This window comes from Dermacentor variabilis, chromosome 2 (genome assembly GCF_050947875.1).
Source record: "Dermacentor variabilis isolate Ectoservices chromosome 2, ASM5094787v1, whole genome shotgun sequence".
Taxonomy (NCBI): domain Eukaryota; kingdom Metazoa; phylum Arthropoda; class Arachnida; order Ixodida; family Ixodidae; genus Dermacentor; species Dermacentor variabilis.
Window position 1 is genome coordinate 149,371,418 of NC_134569.1, and position 16,258 is coordinate 149,387,675.

At 43.3% G+C, this 16,258-nt stretch overlaps 1 protein-coding gene across 4 annotated transcripts in view; it reads right to left on the reverse strand.

Annotated features, from left to right (window-relative positions):
• LOC142572842 (uncharacterized) overlaps positions 1 to 16,258 on the reverse strand; it is a 114,005-nt gene that overhangs the window by 2,266 nt on the left and 95,481 nt on the right. For 3 of the 4 annotated variants that reach the window (XM_075682235.1, XM_075682234.1, XM_075682236.1), the window contains exons 19-23: positions 10,366 to 10,731; positions 9,024 to 10,136; positions 5,877 to 5,956; positions 5,519 to 5,600; positions 2,228 to 2,386 (exon numbers count right to left, since the gene is read on the reverse strand). In XM_075682235.1, the coding sequence (XP_075538350.1) occupies positions 2,352 to 2,386; positions 5,519 to 5,600; positions 5,877 to 5,956; positions 9,024 to 10,136; positions 10,366 to 10,731 (1,676 nt within the window). In that variant the 3' untranslated portion in view covers positions 2,228 to 2,351. Of the gene's footprint in view, positions 1 to 2,221; positions 2,387 to 5,518; positions 5,601 to 5,876; positions 5,957 to 9,023; positions 10,137 to 10,365; positions 10,732 to 16,258 lie in introns of those variants that run through there. The other variant, XM_075682237.1, reaches the window with a different exon arrangement.

The window sequence follows — 16,258 nt, forward strand, 5'->3', positions numbered from 1 at the left end:
TTCTTGTCAAGTTGATGTAACGGCTTTCAAGTCCTGATCAACTCTTCCTCTTCACTGCTGCATTTGTCTGCAGAGGGTACATAGTGCCACCTACTCATACTAACATTTTTCATTACACTAGCAATGTTCTTCGAGTTGACAGACCACATGCCCAAGCTGCTACATTGTCTGCTTTCTTCTTTCCCCCTACAACTGCGAAATGGTAAAGCCTTTTCCACAACATTGAGAGAACATTGCGAGAACATTGCGAGAACATTGCGAGAACACAACATTTCCACAACTTAGCATGAGAAGTGATCTGTTATTTTTAGAGCCATAACAGATCCCTTCTCATGCTAAGTCACAAGGCAAATGTTCCTACAGCATACTTTCTTTAAGAAAAACTCGAAGGGACCATGAAAATTTGTTCGTCTTATCAGAAGAATAATTGGCAACATGACCAAGTGCATCCAAATATCTTACTTCAAAATGGTAAATGAAGTAGACTTAAAACAGGGGAAAAATGCACTTAATAGAAAACTGTTTTTAAGTGGCACTCTTGCTTGGTTTCATCCAGTCGGTGATGAATGCTTGGTGCTTCTGTGCAAATCGGCGAGCAGCCACAAACAATGTCCCCTCACCTAATGACCTTAAAAATCCTGTGCCTTCGTGCTGCTGGAAAAAGTTCACTAGGGAATTAAAGCAGGCATCTGCCACCTCACAGGTCATCGCTGCAGGCTCCGAGCTAGAGAAAATATGAAAGAGCGTGCTGAGCGCGCGGCTCAGCAACGCAACCTAGAGGAGAGTCTAGGTGATGTTGAGCGACGTGGGGAAGGAGAAACAAGGCGAAGCGTCGAAGACGAGGTACGCAGGCAAAGGCGCGCTGTGTTGATCTCTTCTGGCAGTTGTTACAGGGGTACAGTAAAACCTTGTTAAACTGTACCCGCTTAAACAGTAGTTTCGTTTTAAAAGTAGTAAAGTCAAATCCCCGACTCAGCGGCCATTCAACATAATATGTTTTGTATCCACATAAACCGTACCAGGTTATTGCGTACGAATTGGTTAACACGTAGCGTTGCCACTTTTCGTCACGGAAACACGTCGGTTCGTCGTTTGCGTCGGGCGGCTTGGCAAAAGAACAAGCCTCAGAGATCAGAACAACGGACTCCAAGCGTCCTGTGCATTTGTGCGTGAAGCCACATCAACATTATTTCGGCGCTGTGCCAGAGAGTGTTGTGGCATCGTGAAAACAAGGACTCGCGTCATGCTGAAGCTCGGATTAAAAAGACGCCGGGTGCTCAGCATAGAAGAAAAACTAGACATCGCTTGTGCCGAAGTATGTAGTATGTGCCGACTATGTAGCAACAGTGATGAGAATGACACGAAAAGCAACAGCACGGGCGATTCAGGCCTGACAGTGGCAGAAGCTGCGCGTTACGTCAGCCTCATGAATGCAATCGTCGCGACGAGAACAGCACCCCGCGACTTCTGCAGCGCTACCGCCCATGTGCATGGAGAACATGCAACGCCAACGAGGATTCGCCGTGCTTCAAGCATCCAGGGGTTTCTTTACATTTAACATGTAAAGTCTCTCCTGTATATCTGTGCATTGGGTCATGTGAAACTCATTTAAATTACAGCCACGAGATTTGCTCTTCCGATTGTGTAGGGTTGCAAGAAAAGTCCCCACTAGTAGCCAATTACTCTCTTTTTCCTTCTGCTCTTCCTAGCCAACAGTTGAGCATGCATATTACAAGGTATCTCTAACGTGGCACTGACAACAACTATGCTAAACAATGTGCTACCTGACATTATCTGAAGCTGCTTTTTGATCTGACAGCCTCCTTGAGCAAGCTCCAAGCCACAGTGGCACAAGGAACCAAAACTGCACCATAACCAGCACATAGAACAGGACCACACAGCAAGAGATAAGTGCAATAAAAGAGGAAAAAGCAGCAAATGGAGGACCGATGGCATCAGCTATATCTGTGGCTATGGCCAATTGGTTAACCTCAATGTTGATAATAGAAGCTCACTGTAAATTTTGGTTGAAGTTTTTTTAGGCAGCTTTTATATGCTTTTCTGGTGCAGGCATGGCACAACATTTCATTAAAATGCGGTTTTGAAGCAGGATGGCGCAGCTCTTCCACCACTGCAGGAGCTGGCTGGATTATCCCAAGTGCTTACAACAGTACACACAGAAAAAGGGAGAGCGTCGATGCCCAGGCAGCTGGTTGCTTACCTTCTGCCACTTCTCGACCAACCGGTTGTACTCCTGCAGGTAGAAGGCAAACACTTCTTCGCAGTCCAGTGATGCTTCGTGATCGGGAGGGTTGTACGTCTGGCAGTTCCGCTTCACTAGCATCATGTCCTCATGAAACTCCGTTATGTCCCGGTACTGGCCACTCTGCAAGTTCAAAATGCAACCACCGCAAGGCTAAACAAAGAAGGCATAGAGTGAATTTAAAAATAAAAACAGTAATCCAAAAGACCTCAAGAGGTAAATATTATGTGAAAGGCATTGGTGCAATGAAAACTTCCTAAATTGAAAAAAGAACATAAAGGAAAGATTGCCCCAGAGGGTAGAAGAAAGACAGCAATGTATCTGACAACATTATGCACACCCAGAATTTCTGTCAGGGGGAGGTGGGGATTTTGGCAAGAAATTATGATATTCGAGAGGACACTGAACACAGACGTTTACATGCTTTCCCGCATGCAAAACACAAAAAGCAACTTTCCAAAGAAGAGGAGGTTGAACGACCTCGTAGGAAGGGAGTGTGTTACATGCCCTCCCCTTTCTCCCCCCATCCCCCTCTTTCCACAATCAGTGCACCGCTGTTAAATAGTATGCAGATTTTTCAGGTGTAGTAGCTGCTTTTCACTGCAAGTCCGCAACAAAAGTACAAGGAAAGTATTAAAGAAAAACTAAAGGACTTCCTTGGCTACGACCAAATGCAATAACGCACAAAGGAATAGCTGCTGGACTTCGATTGACAAGATTTTTCTTTTGTAAGCACAATTCATGACTTTATGGTGCCATGGCTGTCTCCATTGCATTAAGTGCATTATCCCAAGTGATGGCCCGTCTGTGTTAGACAAACAGCACAATTAGGTAAACAAAGCTTTCTAAATACAGGTCCTGATGTTCTAGGCTTGCTTCAAGACATAATCAGGCACACTTCTAAGCTTTAAGCATGAAGTGCACATAAGTGGTGTTAACCTTGTTTAAAGCACAGTCTTGTATAGTGATGCTTTGTGGGTGAGTTGACAATTTCTACAGAAAGCAACAGAACACAAAGCATGCTGCAGCTTGCAAAACGCACACATCGGCAAAAGTCACCATGTGTCAAGCGGCCACAGTGTAATGGGCTTAGGCCTTGAGGCTGAAGAAAGAAAAATACCAAGGCACAAAAGGCTAAACTACATGATGATGCCATGTCAAGACATTTCACGCCCCACTCCTGCACTCCAGCTTTCTGGTAAATCAGCAGTGTTCTGTGTGGTAGTAGGGCTTATAGCGATTAGCATTGTTAGCCGACTTCAGTCACTTTGTGTCTACCTATCTAGCCTCTTAATGCCACTCTTTAATTAAAAAATCCTTTGAAGATTCCTGTCACCATCACGCTAGGGTGGCTACAATGGAGAAGTGTCAAGAGCGAAGTGCATTTCCACAACGAGGAGGTGTCTCTTCATTGCATGCAAGCCACTAGGGGAGAACCCGGCGCAGTTGTTTGTTTCCCTGTACTTGTTCTTAATTAAGCCAGAAAAAATTACTACTCATTAAACTTAATAATAAGCCACATTACTACTGAATGTGAAGTCACTGTCATGTGCAGCTCTTTTAGCACTCTGAGAACATTTGGATAACGGCTGTATGATACTCTGGGTGGGGATGCTTACGTCAGTAATTTTCTAAGAAGGCTGTAATTAACTGACAGCCAGGACACTTTTCGCACACAACACGCACCAGGTGCTCCCCATTCACTAAAATTTCTAACTTTGTGGTGCATTCAGTTCTCAGGACATTAAGCAAGCTTCCTGCGTGGTTCGTAATAAATGCTTGTACAGCTGCAGAATGCTGAATGCTTGTGTAAGAGATTTGTTGCAAAGGCAGTCATTAACCTTCACAATTTTAAGCTTTCAGTACACGTCACCCATAATATCGCCCTTATTCTCTGCAAATGTAGAATTGCTACCACCTTTTGTTCTTTCAGGGCAGCGGGCTGAGAATTGACCCACGTACTTCACCCTTTGCATGCCAGCCATTCCCTTCATATATAAGCTTTGTGAATGACCTTGCTTTTCAGTACACCGTGAAAATTGGTATATAATGTTTCCGAGCTTTTCCAGTCATGCTGACAGTTTCACTGTACAAACAGAACAGTGCGCCTGAAGGTTCAAACACCTGATTTTGCTGTGCCTACAACAACAGTGGCACCTCACGGCAGATGCGTTTTGAAGCCAGCCGCGGTTGCTGCTTTCAACACCTCCCCATTCTATCCATCCTAACCATGCCGCCGTAATAGTGATGTCGTCAACGAACCATAATCATGCCGCCGCCGTCATGCCACTGTCGTCGTCATGCCTTCACTGTCATACTGTCACCGTGACACCATTGTGGTCATTCCATGGCGTGCTGATGGCCGCTGACTCGGCAGTGCAGCTGCTTTGGCGCACTACCAGGTGGCCAACAGTTTGTAGAAGTTTTGAAATTATGCATAAGATGAGTTACTATCAAAGTTGTGCACTTCCAGATTTTGGGCTAAGTAATCAAAAACAATCACTAACTCTAATGGGAACTAAAAAAAAAAAAAGTTTGTTATATCCATCCACATGAATTTTTTTCCTTTGTTAAAACAAGATTTTCAGTGCATGTGTTTCTTACGAGAATTTGAAGGGAAATTACGATTATTTGTTTTATTCATTAAATTTTTATAACCCATTTTGTTACATTGAGCTTCGGTTATAAAAGAAAGCACGAGGTTTGCCGCCCACCACTCTCGAACACTACCCGAAAGGCTAATAAAAGAAAGTTTTTTCACATTGCACTTGCCCTACAACCCATGTGGCTCTGCAAGTTGGAGCTTGAGATGGCACTGTTTACTTAATTTTTTGCACAGACTTGTCAGTTTCATTTTTTTTCATGTGGAGCGCACAGTGTACGCAGCATTAGCCTGGCTGCTGTAGGATTGTTTAGTCACCCAAGTCGGTGCAACGCATTTACGTGAGTGCTTTCAGAGACAGTTCCACAATGCCTAGGTCGAACAAAAGCAAGGCACTTCCTTTTCACATTTCTTGATTTACAGAAAATAGCATTGCCATTCACAAACCTGACCATGCCTTGAAATCCCTTTTAACTAACACTGCCGATGCGGGAAGCACAAGGCAATCATAAATCAGCAATGAGGCAAAAGAAGTCAAGTAATCCTGGCAGCTGTTCACTGTGATGCACGGTATTGAGAGTTGCACAGATCTCAAATTTATTTGTTTTCAGCTCGCTGTAGCTGCTTTATTCTCAGAGACAATAGGAAAGCACCTGAAGGTGTACGCTGCAATCTTCTAGCTTCGAGGTGCTGCACATGCTGAAGAACACTGCGAATGGGCAGCTGGGCTGTCCACTGCGGTGATAGCAGCGCCAATGAAGACCAATGGTTAAAGGTCTAGCTGACTGCAGAGGTTACATACATGGTACGAGAAACTTGCAGGATGGTACAAGGTTTCAGTGGGTAGTTGTAAGGCCTGCTCCATGCAACGGCTGCGCCCCGTGAAGATTATGAGAACGAAAGAGTAGGTCTTGCACAAGTGCAGGTGGCAGTGTGTTTGTGCTCTAGAGCATGCATTCTCTAAGATGACCTTGTGGCTGTTTCACTGCAAGACCTATAATAAACACTTGCCTCCAGTTTTTTCTTTATGGTCGAGAAGTCCATGGGCTGATCAATGATGTCGTAGTAACCGGGAGCGTCTTCAGGATCAACTATGCAAATAGACAAGAAAACGAAGTCAGTAACAGTAGATGCCATGAGACCTCTGCACACAGTGTTGCTATATGGTGAAATACAGATAACCCTAACACTCGCATTTCCTAGTGAAGAAAGTATAGAAATAAAATGAACTGAACGCAAACTCTGTGAGAACTATGAAGGTTGATATTCTCCCACACTGCTACGCGCGCCACAAAAGCAAGGAGCAGACGCCTTTTTCTTGAATACCAGTAAGGGGAGAAGACTGCAAGCCAAGACGAAGGAAGGAACCTAGGTAAACAGATCGTTCCCATCTTTTCTCGCACTCTGCCATTGTGTGCCCCACGTTGGGTGCCAGTTGTAGTCCAGGGTTCTCTCAAGCCACCTATGTGCATACGGCTTAGAAGTGAAATGATCTTGAAACAAACTTGGCTCTTCAGAACTTCCTTGATTGTCCAACGTTCATAGCAAAAGTGTGTTGTTTTCACTGATAATGCTACTTCCAGCAAGCATTACAGACAACAGTTGAACAATCGTGCTAGCAAAGAGCAGCATAGGCTTTGCGAGAAATTCAGGAGAAATAGCTACCAAGAAAGCAGAGAGAATTTGATTCTGTGACTGCTGGCCTCTTCAGTTACGTCTACTCTTTAAGCACATTAACAGGAGTTAAAGGGCAGTTCTAGAGAATGCCACTTGGTAACACATTCTTACCAGTTTTAATGTGAAACAGTATGACTAACTTAAGAAAATTCAAGATACGGTCAATAAGAACTGAAGCAAAATGAATCTGTCGAGGTACCTTCAAGTACTGAAACCAAGAACTTGCAATAATTAAACAGTGCTTTCCCACGATGCTTAATAATTAGACTCTGAAACAGCAAAACTAGCCTTTTCTTGCAAACAACTGTTTTGAGCTAAATTGTCTGCAACTCCTCCTTGCTATGATACAATACAGGGAAAAGGCAATAGCCAACAGCTGAGTTCATCAGCTTACCAGGCTGTGAGCACTGGTTATCATTCAAATGCCAAGCAGCAATGACGTTGGTCATGTAACTAGAAAGAAAGCTCTTAAGATGACTGAAGAAAACTCGCAAGTTTCACATGTGCACTAACATACTGTTCCTGACTACGAACAAGTATTGGCACTCCTGCTCTTTTGACAATGTTCATGCAATTTGCAATGCAATATGCAACGGCACTGCCTTGGCTCAGCTTGCATCGGTTCTTTAAATGTGTCCACATGTGTGTAATAAAAAATAAAACACATTAAATTTATGGGCATGCCACTTAGCATAGTTTGGCCCTGGCTGGCACAAACAACTTCGATGATACTTTGACCCACAGGAGGTGTCTTTTAGGATGTCGCAGAGTTTCTATGACAACAAACTAATGCCAACAATGTCTTGCAACAGCTGTTGCAATAATATTTGGGCCTTGGCTGGGTATAGCAGTGCTAGAGCACCAATTTTGTTTCCTTTAATGAGTGATTTGAGCAAATTTTTTTTTCCTTTAGAGTGAAAATGTACCACTAACTTCACAACTAAGGTGAAAATGTCTACGAGAAGTTAAGATTACTTATCACTGCCAGGCTAACTTGGAAATGTACATATACTTGTGGCAAAATTAAAATGAGCAATCAATACATTTTAAATAGACTACTACCATGGTTCATGGAAACATGGTCAACAGAGCACATAACTTTCAGTGCATACAACAGGACTTGGCAATGAAGAACAGGTATGGCAGTCAGCAATATGAATGCAATAATTGCCCCATGTGGTGGCGGGCATTTTTTGCGCCACCGGCAGGCACTGAGGATACCCAGCTTGTACACTGTGGTGTACGATGAAAGCGAGGGCCTTTGTGACACATTGTGACTGCATTTGGCACCCAAGCGCTCACCGGTGGTGCAAAAAGCGCTAGTCATCATGCAGGCCAATTATTGCATTTGAATCACTCCGTGCTTGAGAACAACTGTGGGCCTCAATCAGTATAGGCCTGATGGCTGTTGGCCCATTTGCACAACTGCTACTTAAGCTTGTGGATAAGCAGACCATGTCTCATCAATTCCAAGGAAAGGAATGAAAAACAAACACTGAAGAATTACGGTATGTACGAAGGTGGCTCCCACATGAACGAAATGCACGAAAGTCGTGGTAAAGAGAGAGAGAAAAGAATACAGAGAAAGGCAGGGAGGTCAACCAGGGAGGTTGAAGGCCTTAGTTGTGGCAAAAGTAGAGTAAACAGGTATGAGGCCTGGCAGTTAATGTAAAACAATAATTCACTGAGAGAATGATGCACATAAACAGAATATCAAAATGTACTTGAAAAATATTGCAGCAGACTCATAATACTTAAACTTGCATAGTTAAATATTCCAGCTAACAGACAAATTTGAAAATTCTGGCTTTCCCGCTATGACCCAAGCTCCTTGATGCAGACAAGTCCCAAACAAGGATTTCGTATAATTCAAACTTTTTGGCTTCCCAAAATAGATGGGTGTGCTGAAAGATGGCTGATAATAGGACATTCATATGGTACGAGCAAGCTCTGTGAAGTGACCCAGTCTTATGTATTATGGTTAGTATATCTCTTCTGGCTCTACATCTGTTCAAAGCCAACTGCATCTGTACATCTATACACATAAAGATGTGCAAAATCTTGTTTCAGAAAGCACCAACTTTACTCGAAAGTGTCCATTAACAAGAGGCAGTTACAATGCCTGCAGACTCTCCTGTTCTTTCCCCATTTTGCTCTTCTACAGCTACTACGTTAGTTACATCAGGCTTCTTATAACTTAAAATAAAATCTGCGAGCACAGAAGTTTCAATCAGCACAAATTCACAGTATACAAAACAACAAAAATGTGTGCCTTGCTTGTACCAGCTACGTGCTGTTGGTGCACTGAGTGTACAGATCCTTTTACCTACACTACATCACGAGCTTGTGAGATGCAGCAAAACGTGCACAATCTGTCCTTCATAGCATAACAGCTCACGGCAGCACTCAAACCTACATATGCACTATGATTAGACATATCGCACATTGAAGACAATTTGTTAGAAATAAAGAGGCGCTCACCTGGCTCTAAAAACCAGTGCGCTGGTGGAGGCACGCCCTTCGACCTGTTGGCACCTCTGAATTTACACACTCGGTCCAGGAGTCCCGATGCCACTCGCGCCCAACCAGACACATGCCCCGAGGCACACAAAGATTCATCAATAAGTGCATTAACACGACGTTTCCTCTTGAGCAAGAGCTGTGGCCCTGTTGTGCCCCTAGACGTGCTAGGCTGGGACAGTGACACAGGGGTCCCAGAGGCTGACGAGGTCACCACCTGTTCCACAATATCCCTCACTGTCTCAACAGTCACCACGTTGCCAACCACTGCATCAATGTCCGAAATGGCTGAACTCGCCGCTGAGTCTTCGTCTTGGTGCAAAACGAGTCTTGACGTTGATGTGTGTTCATCCGGCACTCCATTCACCAGCTCACAGTGGCTGTGCACAGACGCCGACGAGCTGACGGTCAGCAAGTTGCCTGGGACATCTTCGAAAGCAGCATTGCTGCTGCTATCATCATCGCAGTTGTCTGAGGAAACAGTCACATTGGCTGTTGCTTCCTCTTCTGCGAAGACCACAATCTCGGATGAGGTTCCCGCGGCATGAGCTCCGACCAGAATGACATCACAAGCAGATGAGCATGTCGAAGCTGCCCCGTTTTCGTATGTCTCTGAGTCATCAATGTTCAGCGGTGTAGCGGGGTCCGAGCTGGTGCCACTGCTGCTACTACCACTGCTTCCACTGCCGTTATTGCTGGTGTGCCCATTGTCAACTTGTACTGGCTGACTTCCACTAGAAGTGCTGCCAGGCACACTATTCAAGGCAGCAGTGTTATCACACAATGGCAGACCAGCAGAGGAATCAGCCACAATGGGCTGCCCGTTGCTACTTGACAATGAGGAAGATGATGAAGTGTCGAGGTGTGCCACGTCATCAGTTCTGTGGTAAGCAAGATTGAGTGACGCCACATCTATTGCAGGAGGTGAGTGCGATGTGCTGGGGCCGGACGATGAGCACGACGGAAGGGAGACTAAGTGATATGTGGACGGAGATGGGCCAGCAACCCGCTGTGCTCCGAACACGGTGCTGGACACCGAGTCGACCATGACTGATGTGATGCCCTCACTGGCTTCTGCAAAGTCAAAACAACACAGAAAAGATTGCTCAATGCACCCAACTCAGAGAGCAAAGTAAGCATCAGCAAGTCGGCAATGGTGAGACCGTCACCATTCTGAGAGGTTCTCTTTACAAACACACAACATTCTACCAATGTCCTGTTGCAGAAATTTGACTCGCTCAAAGCAGAGACTGTAATTTCGATTTTTGGTGGGAAAACACACATAGCTGACCATCAAACCTACCAGAATCGCAGATCAGTAATTCATAGACTTCTTCCCCAATGCTTCCAGATTCAACAGGTTCCTCTGCTGCAGATGCCGTTGAAAAGCCGCCCCCAGTTTCAGACTGGCTCGGCTGGTCTGATGCGCCATTCAGGTTCCCCTGGTTGCCAGCTGGAGGAGCACTGTCACAGGCTGTCGACACAGTGCGCGACGACTCAACGCCTGAGTGCGAGTCTGATGATGCTTCATCAGGTGCTGGTGGCACAGTTCCCACAGTGGCCTCTGTTCCCATCACTTCACCTCTGTTACCACAGCTGCTGCTTGTGCCCACGTCACTGAAGGCTTGAGCATCAGGAATGTCCTCGTGGGAGTCCACTTCCACAGACCCTGTGAATGGCATGAGAAAAGAGAAAACCTGACTCTATAAGCTGGACAGCAATGCACGTGAGAGCCTTGCAAGGGTGCTTCCCTAACCTCTTGAAAACAGTACATTCCGTACAGCCACAAAACCCTGATATCAGCACAACTAAGCTAACACTATTTCAATCTCTGTAATTCATTGTCTTTAAAAAAGTTAATCCTCTCCATATTTAGATCATCTTAATAACGCAATGCTTTCATCATTTTACTTATTTCCAGTGACCATTTCTTACCGGATTAGCGGTGTTACTAATTTATCCTTCAGCACTACTGGATTTGAATTGTGCCAGTGACTCAAATAGTGTTGTTTGTTATTATATGTATGCGACTGCCGATGATTACTCTATAATGTACCAAGTTAAATGTATAAAAAGTGCACGAATTGGACCCGTGAGTTCAGGATGAATGACCAATATCTGTGCTAGCCACTATAATTGTGATTCGAGTGTTGCTCGTGTTTATGGGTCCAAGTTTGCCAATTAAAGGGTTATATTCTTAACTCACAGCTCTGGCAGCGTTTTGCTCTTCACCATCACTACAATGTGACAATGAATACATTGCTTGTGCAGTATAGGACACTTTAATTTTTTTTCTTGCTCTGCGGAAAGGAACCTCTTTTCCATTGACCAATCTGTAGTAAGTTCACATTTTTTGCCGATTGCTACACGCCAACTTGCGCCGCGGTAATATGCTGTACCTTGCTCCCCTATCAAGGCTTAAATTTGGCCAGAAGTAAAAAGTGCACTGCACCATTTCTGCTTAGTGTGGCAATTTCTGGATGAATTCTTATGGACAATAAATTCAATTCAAAACAATCTTGGAACTGAAACAAACAACTGAAGCAAATTAACAACAACAGAAGCTGCCATCTTAACCAATTTGTGCCACATCATAGATAAATCCCCATACTACATACAACTCAGATTTCCAAGGTGGCTCAACAACTGCAGTGCTCTATAGTACTTGCACTATCAAACTTCATGCAAGCAGACCACAGCGGTAATGTCTTAGAGACCCTGATGATTTCGTAACCACAGAACCATAAACTCAGAAAGAATCAAGACTCTTGCTGTGTAGGCCAACTCGGGAGCTATTTCTTCCAAATGCTCGCTTGAGAATTCTAGTACTTAATTAGGCAGAATTCTTCTGAAAACCCAGTGGAATTCACCACAAATGTTTTCCCAGCTATCAAATAGAAAACCACATAGGTCAAGTGTTACACCTTTTGGTTGACTGCAGTACTTGCGATTTTTCAATGTGTTTGGGAGGGCAACATTAATACCTTGTTGATTCTTGAAAAGTTTATCTATTTATTTAAAATACCTTACATTACTTTACATACACATAAAATCGTACAATAAAATAACTTGCAAGAAAATACCTCACTCAATGCCCTTTATGGGCATCAAGTAAGGGGCTTCGTACAAGCTATACAACTAAAAGTAATAAAAACGTATAGCATAAAATGCACATATAGTTAGGTAGAAACTGACATTATGGGAACAAACTAGATGCAACACAAGCAAAAAATACAACGTAACAATTGTATACACAATCAGTGCCAGGCAACCAAAAAAATAAAGAAAGCTGGCTCTCCCGTAATCGAGAGTAGATGTAAGCATGAAATGGCTGCCGGCAAAGCAGATTGGCTGGAGATGTTACTAGCCACAATCTTAAAATGGGAATAATGCATACTTTCAACGGCGCAGCCTACCACATCACACGGCACCACGCCACATTTTGCACTGGTCCATATGGATGCAATAGTTTCCGGTCACAGACAGAAAACCTCACTGCAAGTATCATCTTGGTCAATCGGCCGTTCGTGGCATGCCAGATGCTGCCGGCTTAGACGCTGCTGGCACTGCCGGCGCACCCGACATGCCACGAAACTCGGGGACCACTGGTGTTGAAAAGAGCACTCGGCGCCAAAAGATGACAATCAAGCCCTGTAGCTGCCTTTTGAATGTCGCTACTGGAAATGCCGAATAAAACTTAATTTTACTAGAAGTTACAGCATGAGTGATATTGTGAACATTAGGAAAAACTCGGAAGCAATATCTTTTGTAACGTGTTTGGGAAGTAACTAGTGTACATAATGCGGTCTTGACTGGTTGCCTGGACGACCTCATTTTGTTCTTGCAACTTGCCCAGATGGCCTCGTTTGAGTGCTTGGATGCTCTCATCTGAGTGCCCGAATAATGGCTCTGGCATTTGGCTCAAGGTCACTTGAAGGTCACCGACAATGGGATCTAAAAGCATTTCATGCTTGAAAAAAAAAAAAAAAAGGTGTGTCAACCAAATTCAGTGCGACAGAAGACAAGGTCGACATAATGGTACATGAATCTATATGTGCTGAAATTGGGACATTAAATGATGCAATTTTGCGTAATTGTATCATATTTCTGAATTTTTTTAAAATTTTTGTTTTATTTGCATTATTTTCTTCATTCCAATGTCAGACCTCAAATTTTTTTATGAACTCTCTATTTCTATTTATTCATGTTGAGTTTTTTCATCTGTTTTATTTTCTTTTCTTAAGCACACGTGTAAACATTGTCTTCTTTTGCATCAACTTTGGTTGTCCCAACCATTCTTTTTTTTTCACCAAGACGCCAGGTGGGCCAATCCTGGAGATTGTGAAGCCTATGTATGGTGCAATGTGGTTCATTTTCAACTGTACTGGTGCTAATTACTGCTGCACTGTTAATTTTAACCTACTCTGCAACTAATCCTCGCTTCTCATCTCAAGAAGAGCTACATTTTGGCACCTTTGGCTCTACAATGTTCTTTTGGTGCGAAAGTGCAGTTTTCTTTTACCAGAAGCCCAGATCCCACATACGACAAATCTGTGTGAAGTCGCCTAAGAAGACCTTGTCTCCAGAAGCAAAAGGATAACATAAAATGTTTAAAGCAGTATTGTGCTCATTTCAATACCACCACGCACATCTGCACTGAGCAGTGAGGCAAGATGATGTGTAGGCTGCTTCATTCCCAAGTTCTTCAGCACTCGTGATGTCAAAGGAGCCTTGGAGCACATTTTTTTAAGAACATGAGCGATATGGTGAAATGAATGCGATGCTCTTCACCAAATATATTCTTCCTGAAATTTTTGAAGAAGGCCTAAAACGAGTGAAGATACTGATATGAGATGGGCTAGCACCTGTGACCGCTGGCCACTTGAACGAGAACGTCGAAGTGCGTGGTGGTATGTGTGCTCTCCAAGCGTCAACTATTATCAAAAGAACACCTTTTGTCAAGGCCTTGCTTGCTAACCTTATGACAACATCAAGATTTCAACATTTACTTTCCCCCATTCCCTTACACTCATTAGCTCCTCTCAGCTGGGGTGGCGCTTACAGCAATGGCCTGCCTATTGCCCTTTTCCTTTTTTATTTCTTTCTGTGGTGCACTAATGGTTCTAGCTCCTGGAACATCTGACAAAAGTGCCCGAGAGTGACAAAGAAGTGGTGTTAGGATGGGTGCCAACAACAGCTTCCCCATTTCCTGGAATATCTTAAAGAGTGTCAATTGACGTGTGCGAGCTAGTAATTGCAGTGTTAATCGTTTGCCCGAAAAGTGCCACTGGGCCATCGGGCCTGCTACGACACCATCGCAAACATTGCATGGGATGGAAAAAAGCGAGGGGCCTTAAAGAGATACTAAAGAGAAGACTGATCTGAGCTGTGTTGGTAAATTACCCTTCCACAATACAAAACCATCACTTAAACTGAGAAGATGCTTGTCAAGCCAGAAAATACACAAAAACGAAAGATAGGTGGCACCGCCACCTTGAAAATCTTCCACCAGAGGGCCGTGACGTCACAGAATTTGGTGCCGTCTGCTCGAGCCTAGCTAAGCCTTTATCTGTAAACATGGACTACACTGCATTTTGAAAGAGACAAAGAGGGAACATGGAAAGTTTCAAGAACTTTCACGGAACTACAACGGCTCAAATATGAAAAAGATTATTTGCCATCCAGGACATCACACTTGACATACTGATCCTGGGGTTTTGGCCTGAAATTAAAAAATGATACTTGGACTGCCATTTTCTCTTCTAACAATTAAACTATTAATGTTAAATCAATAGAAGTAGATTTATTTAAGAACAGGGTGTCAGAACAAAATGTTTTTTGTTCTGGTTTTAGTTTCAATCCACTGAAAAAGAGTTCTATTCCAGTTCTGCTCCGGAAGGAAAAAAAATTTTCTGTAACAGTTAATAAAATTTTTTGTTTGCATGCAAACATTTTAGAAGCTAATTAACGATAAAAACATTAATTTTTCTCAAAGTGTATTATGAATTCTGAGATTGTGCTCAATGCCTTGAGTCAAGGCACCGAGCATGATCTCAGAAGCAGCCTTTCATTGAGTGTACTCGCTGAAATTCAAGAACGCTGCTCCGATTGATGAAGATAAACAATAAAACTTCAGTAACAAAGTGTTGCATTCGTTGAAAATGAAACAATAAGCTCTTCAGCACCCAGGCCCTGGGTTTTGCTACGATGCCGACCTGCTAGTGCACCGAGCAACAGGCTTAGATTAGTAGAGCTCTGCACTGGTCACTGCTCACATTATCCCTGCCTGAGATACGTACTAATGCTGGCGTTGTCTGACGTCGATTGTTTTGGATTGCTGACTTTCCCTTCGACCGAAAAACAATAAAAGATATTTCAGTTTCAATACAAAACAAAATAAATAACAGCATGTTGGTTACATTTTCGTATTGGTCAAAAATATTGTTTCTTTTCGTTTTAAGTTTTTGTTTTCGTTCCATTCCGACACACCACTAAAGAATAGTTTATCAATTTAAACTAGGGCTGGGCAATTGATGAAAAAAGAAGTGGTTGCACTTGGAGAATGCTTCACATTCAAAGAATCGGTGTATGGACTGCAACAGCAAACTGTGAAGTTGGACTCTAGGCTCATTGTCTTGCATGCACAAAAGGGGTATAAATTAAAGGGTACCGATCAATCTAGTAGTTAAATATTTAATTCGATGGCCAGCCCTAATCTAATTGATTCAGTGTTTTACTTTAGTGGCCCTTTAAAGCTGCAGAAGAAAGCAAGCAATCTAGGTACTATTATGTAAGAATGTAGGCTTCTTGTTGCATGCAGTAGAATAAAATTTGGCTCGTCGCATGTTCAGGCAGCATTGCCTACAGATCAGGAACACTTTCTTACTACTATGTTCAAAGAGCATTGCAGTGTCCACTTTAACGCTCATTGAAGCACTTGTATGATTACTTCGTTGCTATGACAAATTAATACAAAGCTCAAAGCGAGGTGGAGAAATGGTTTCTTCTGTTAACAGTGGCACTGAGGCTGTGCTCCGTGGCCCTTTATAAGCTTTCCTTTCATCTCAACAGGCTTTAAACAAAGTATATGTATATGGCATAAGTGTGATCTATTATAGTTCAGTGCAGTTTAGTTGCGTTTATTAAAAGGAGAATGCACACGTTTGCTGTAATCAAGATGGCTTCTTGGATTTCGT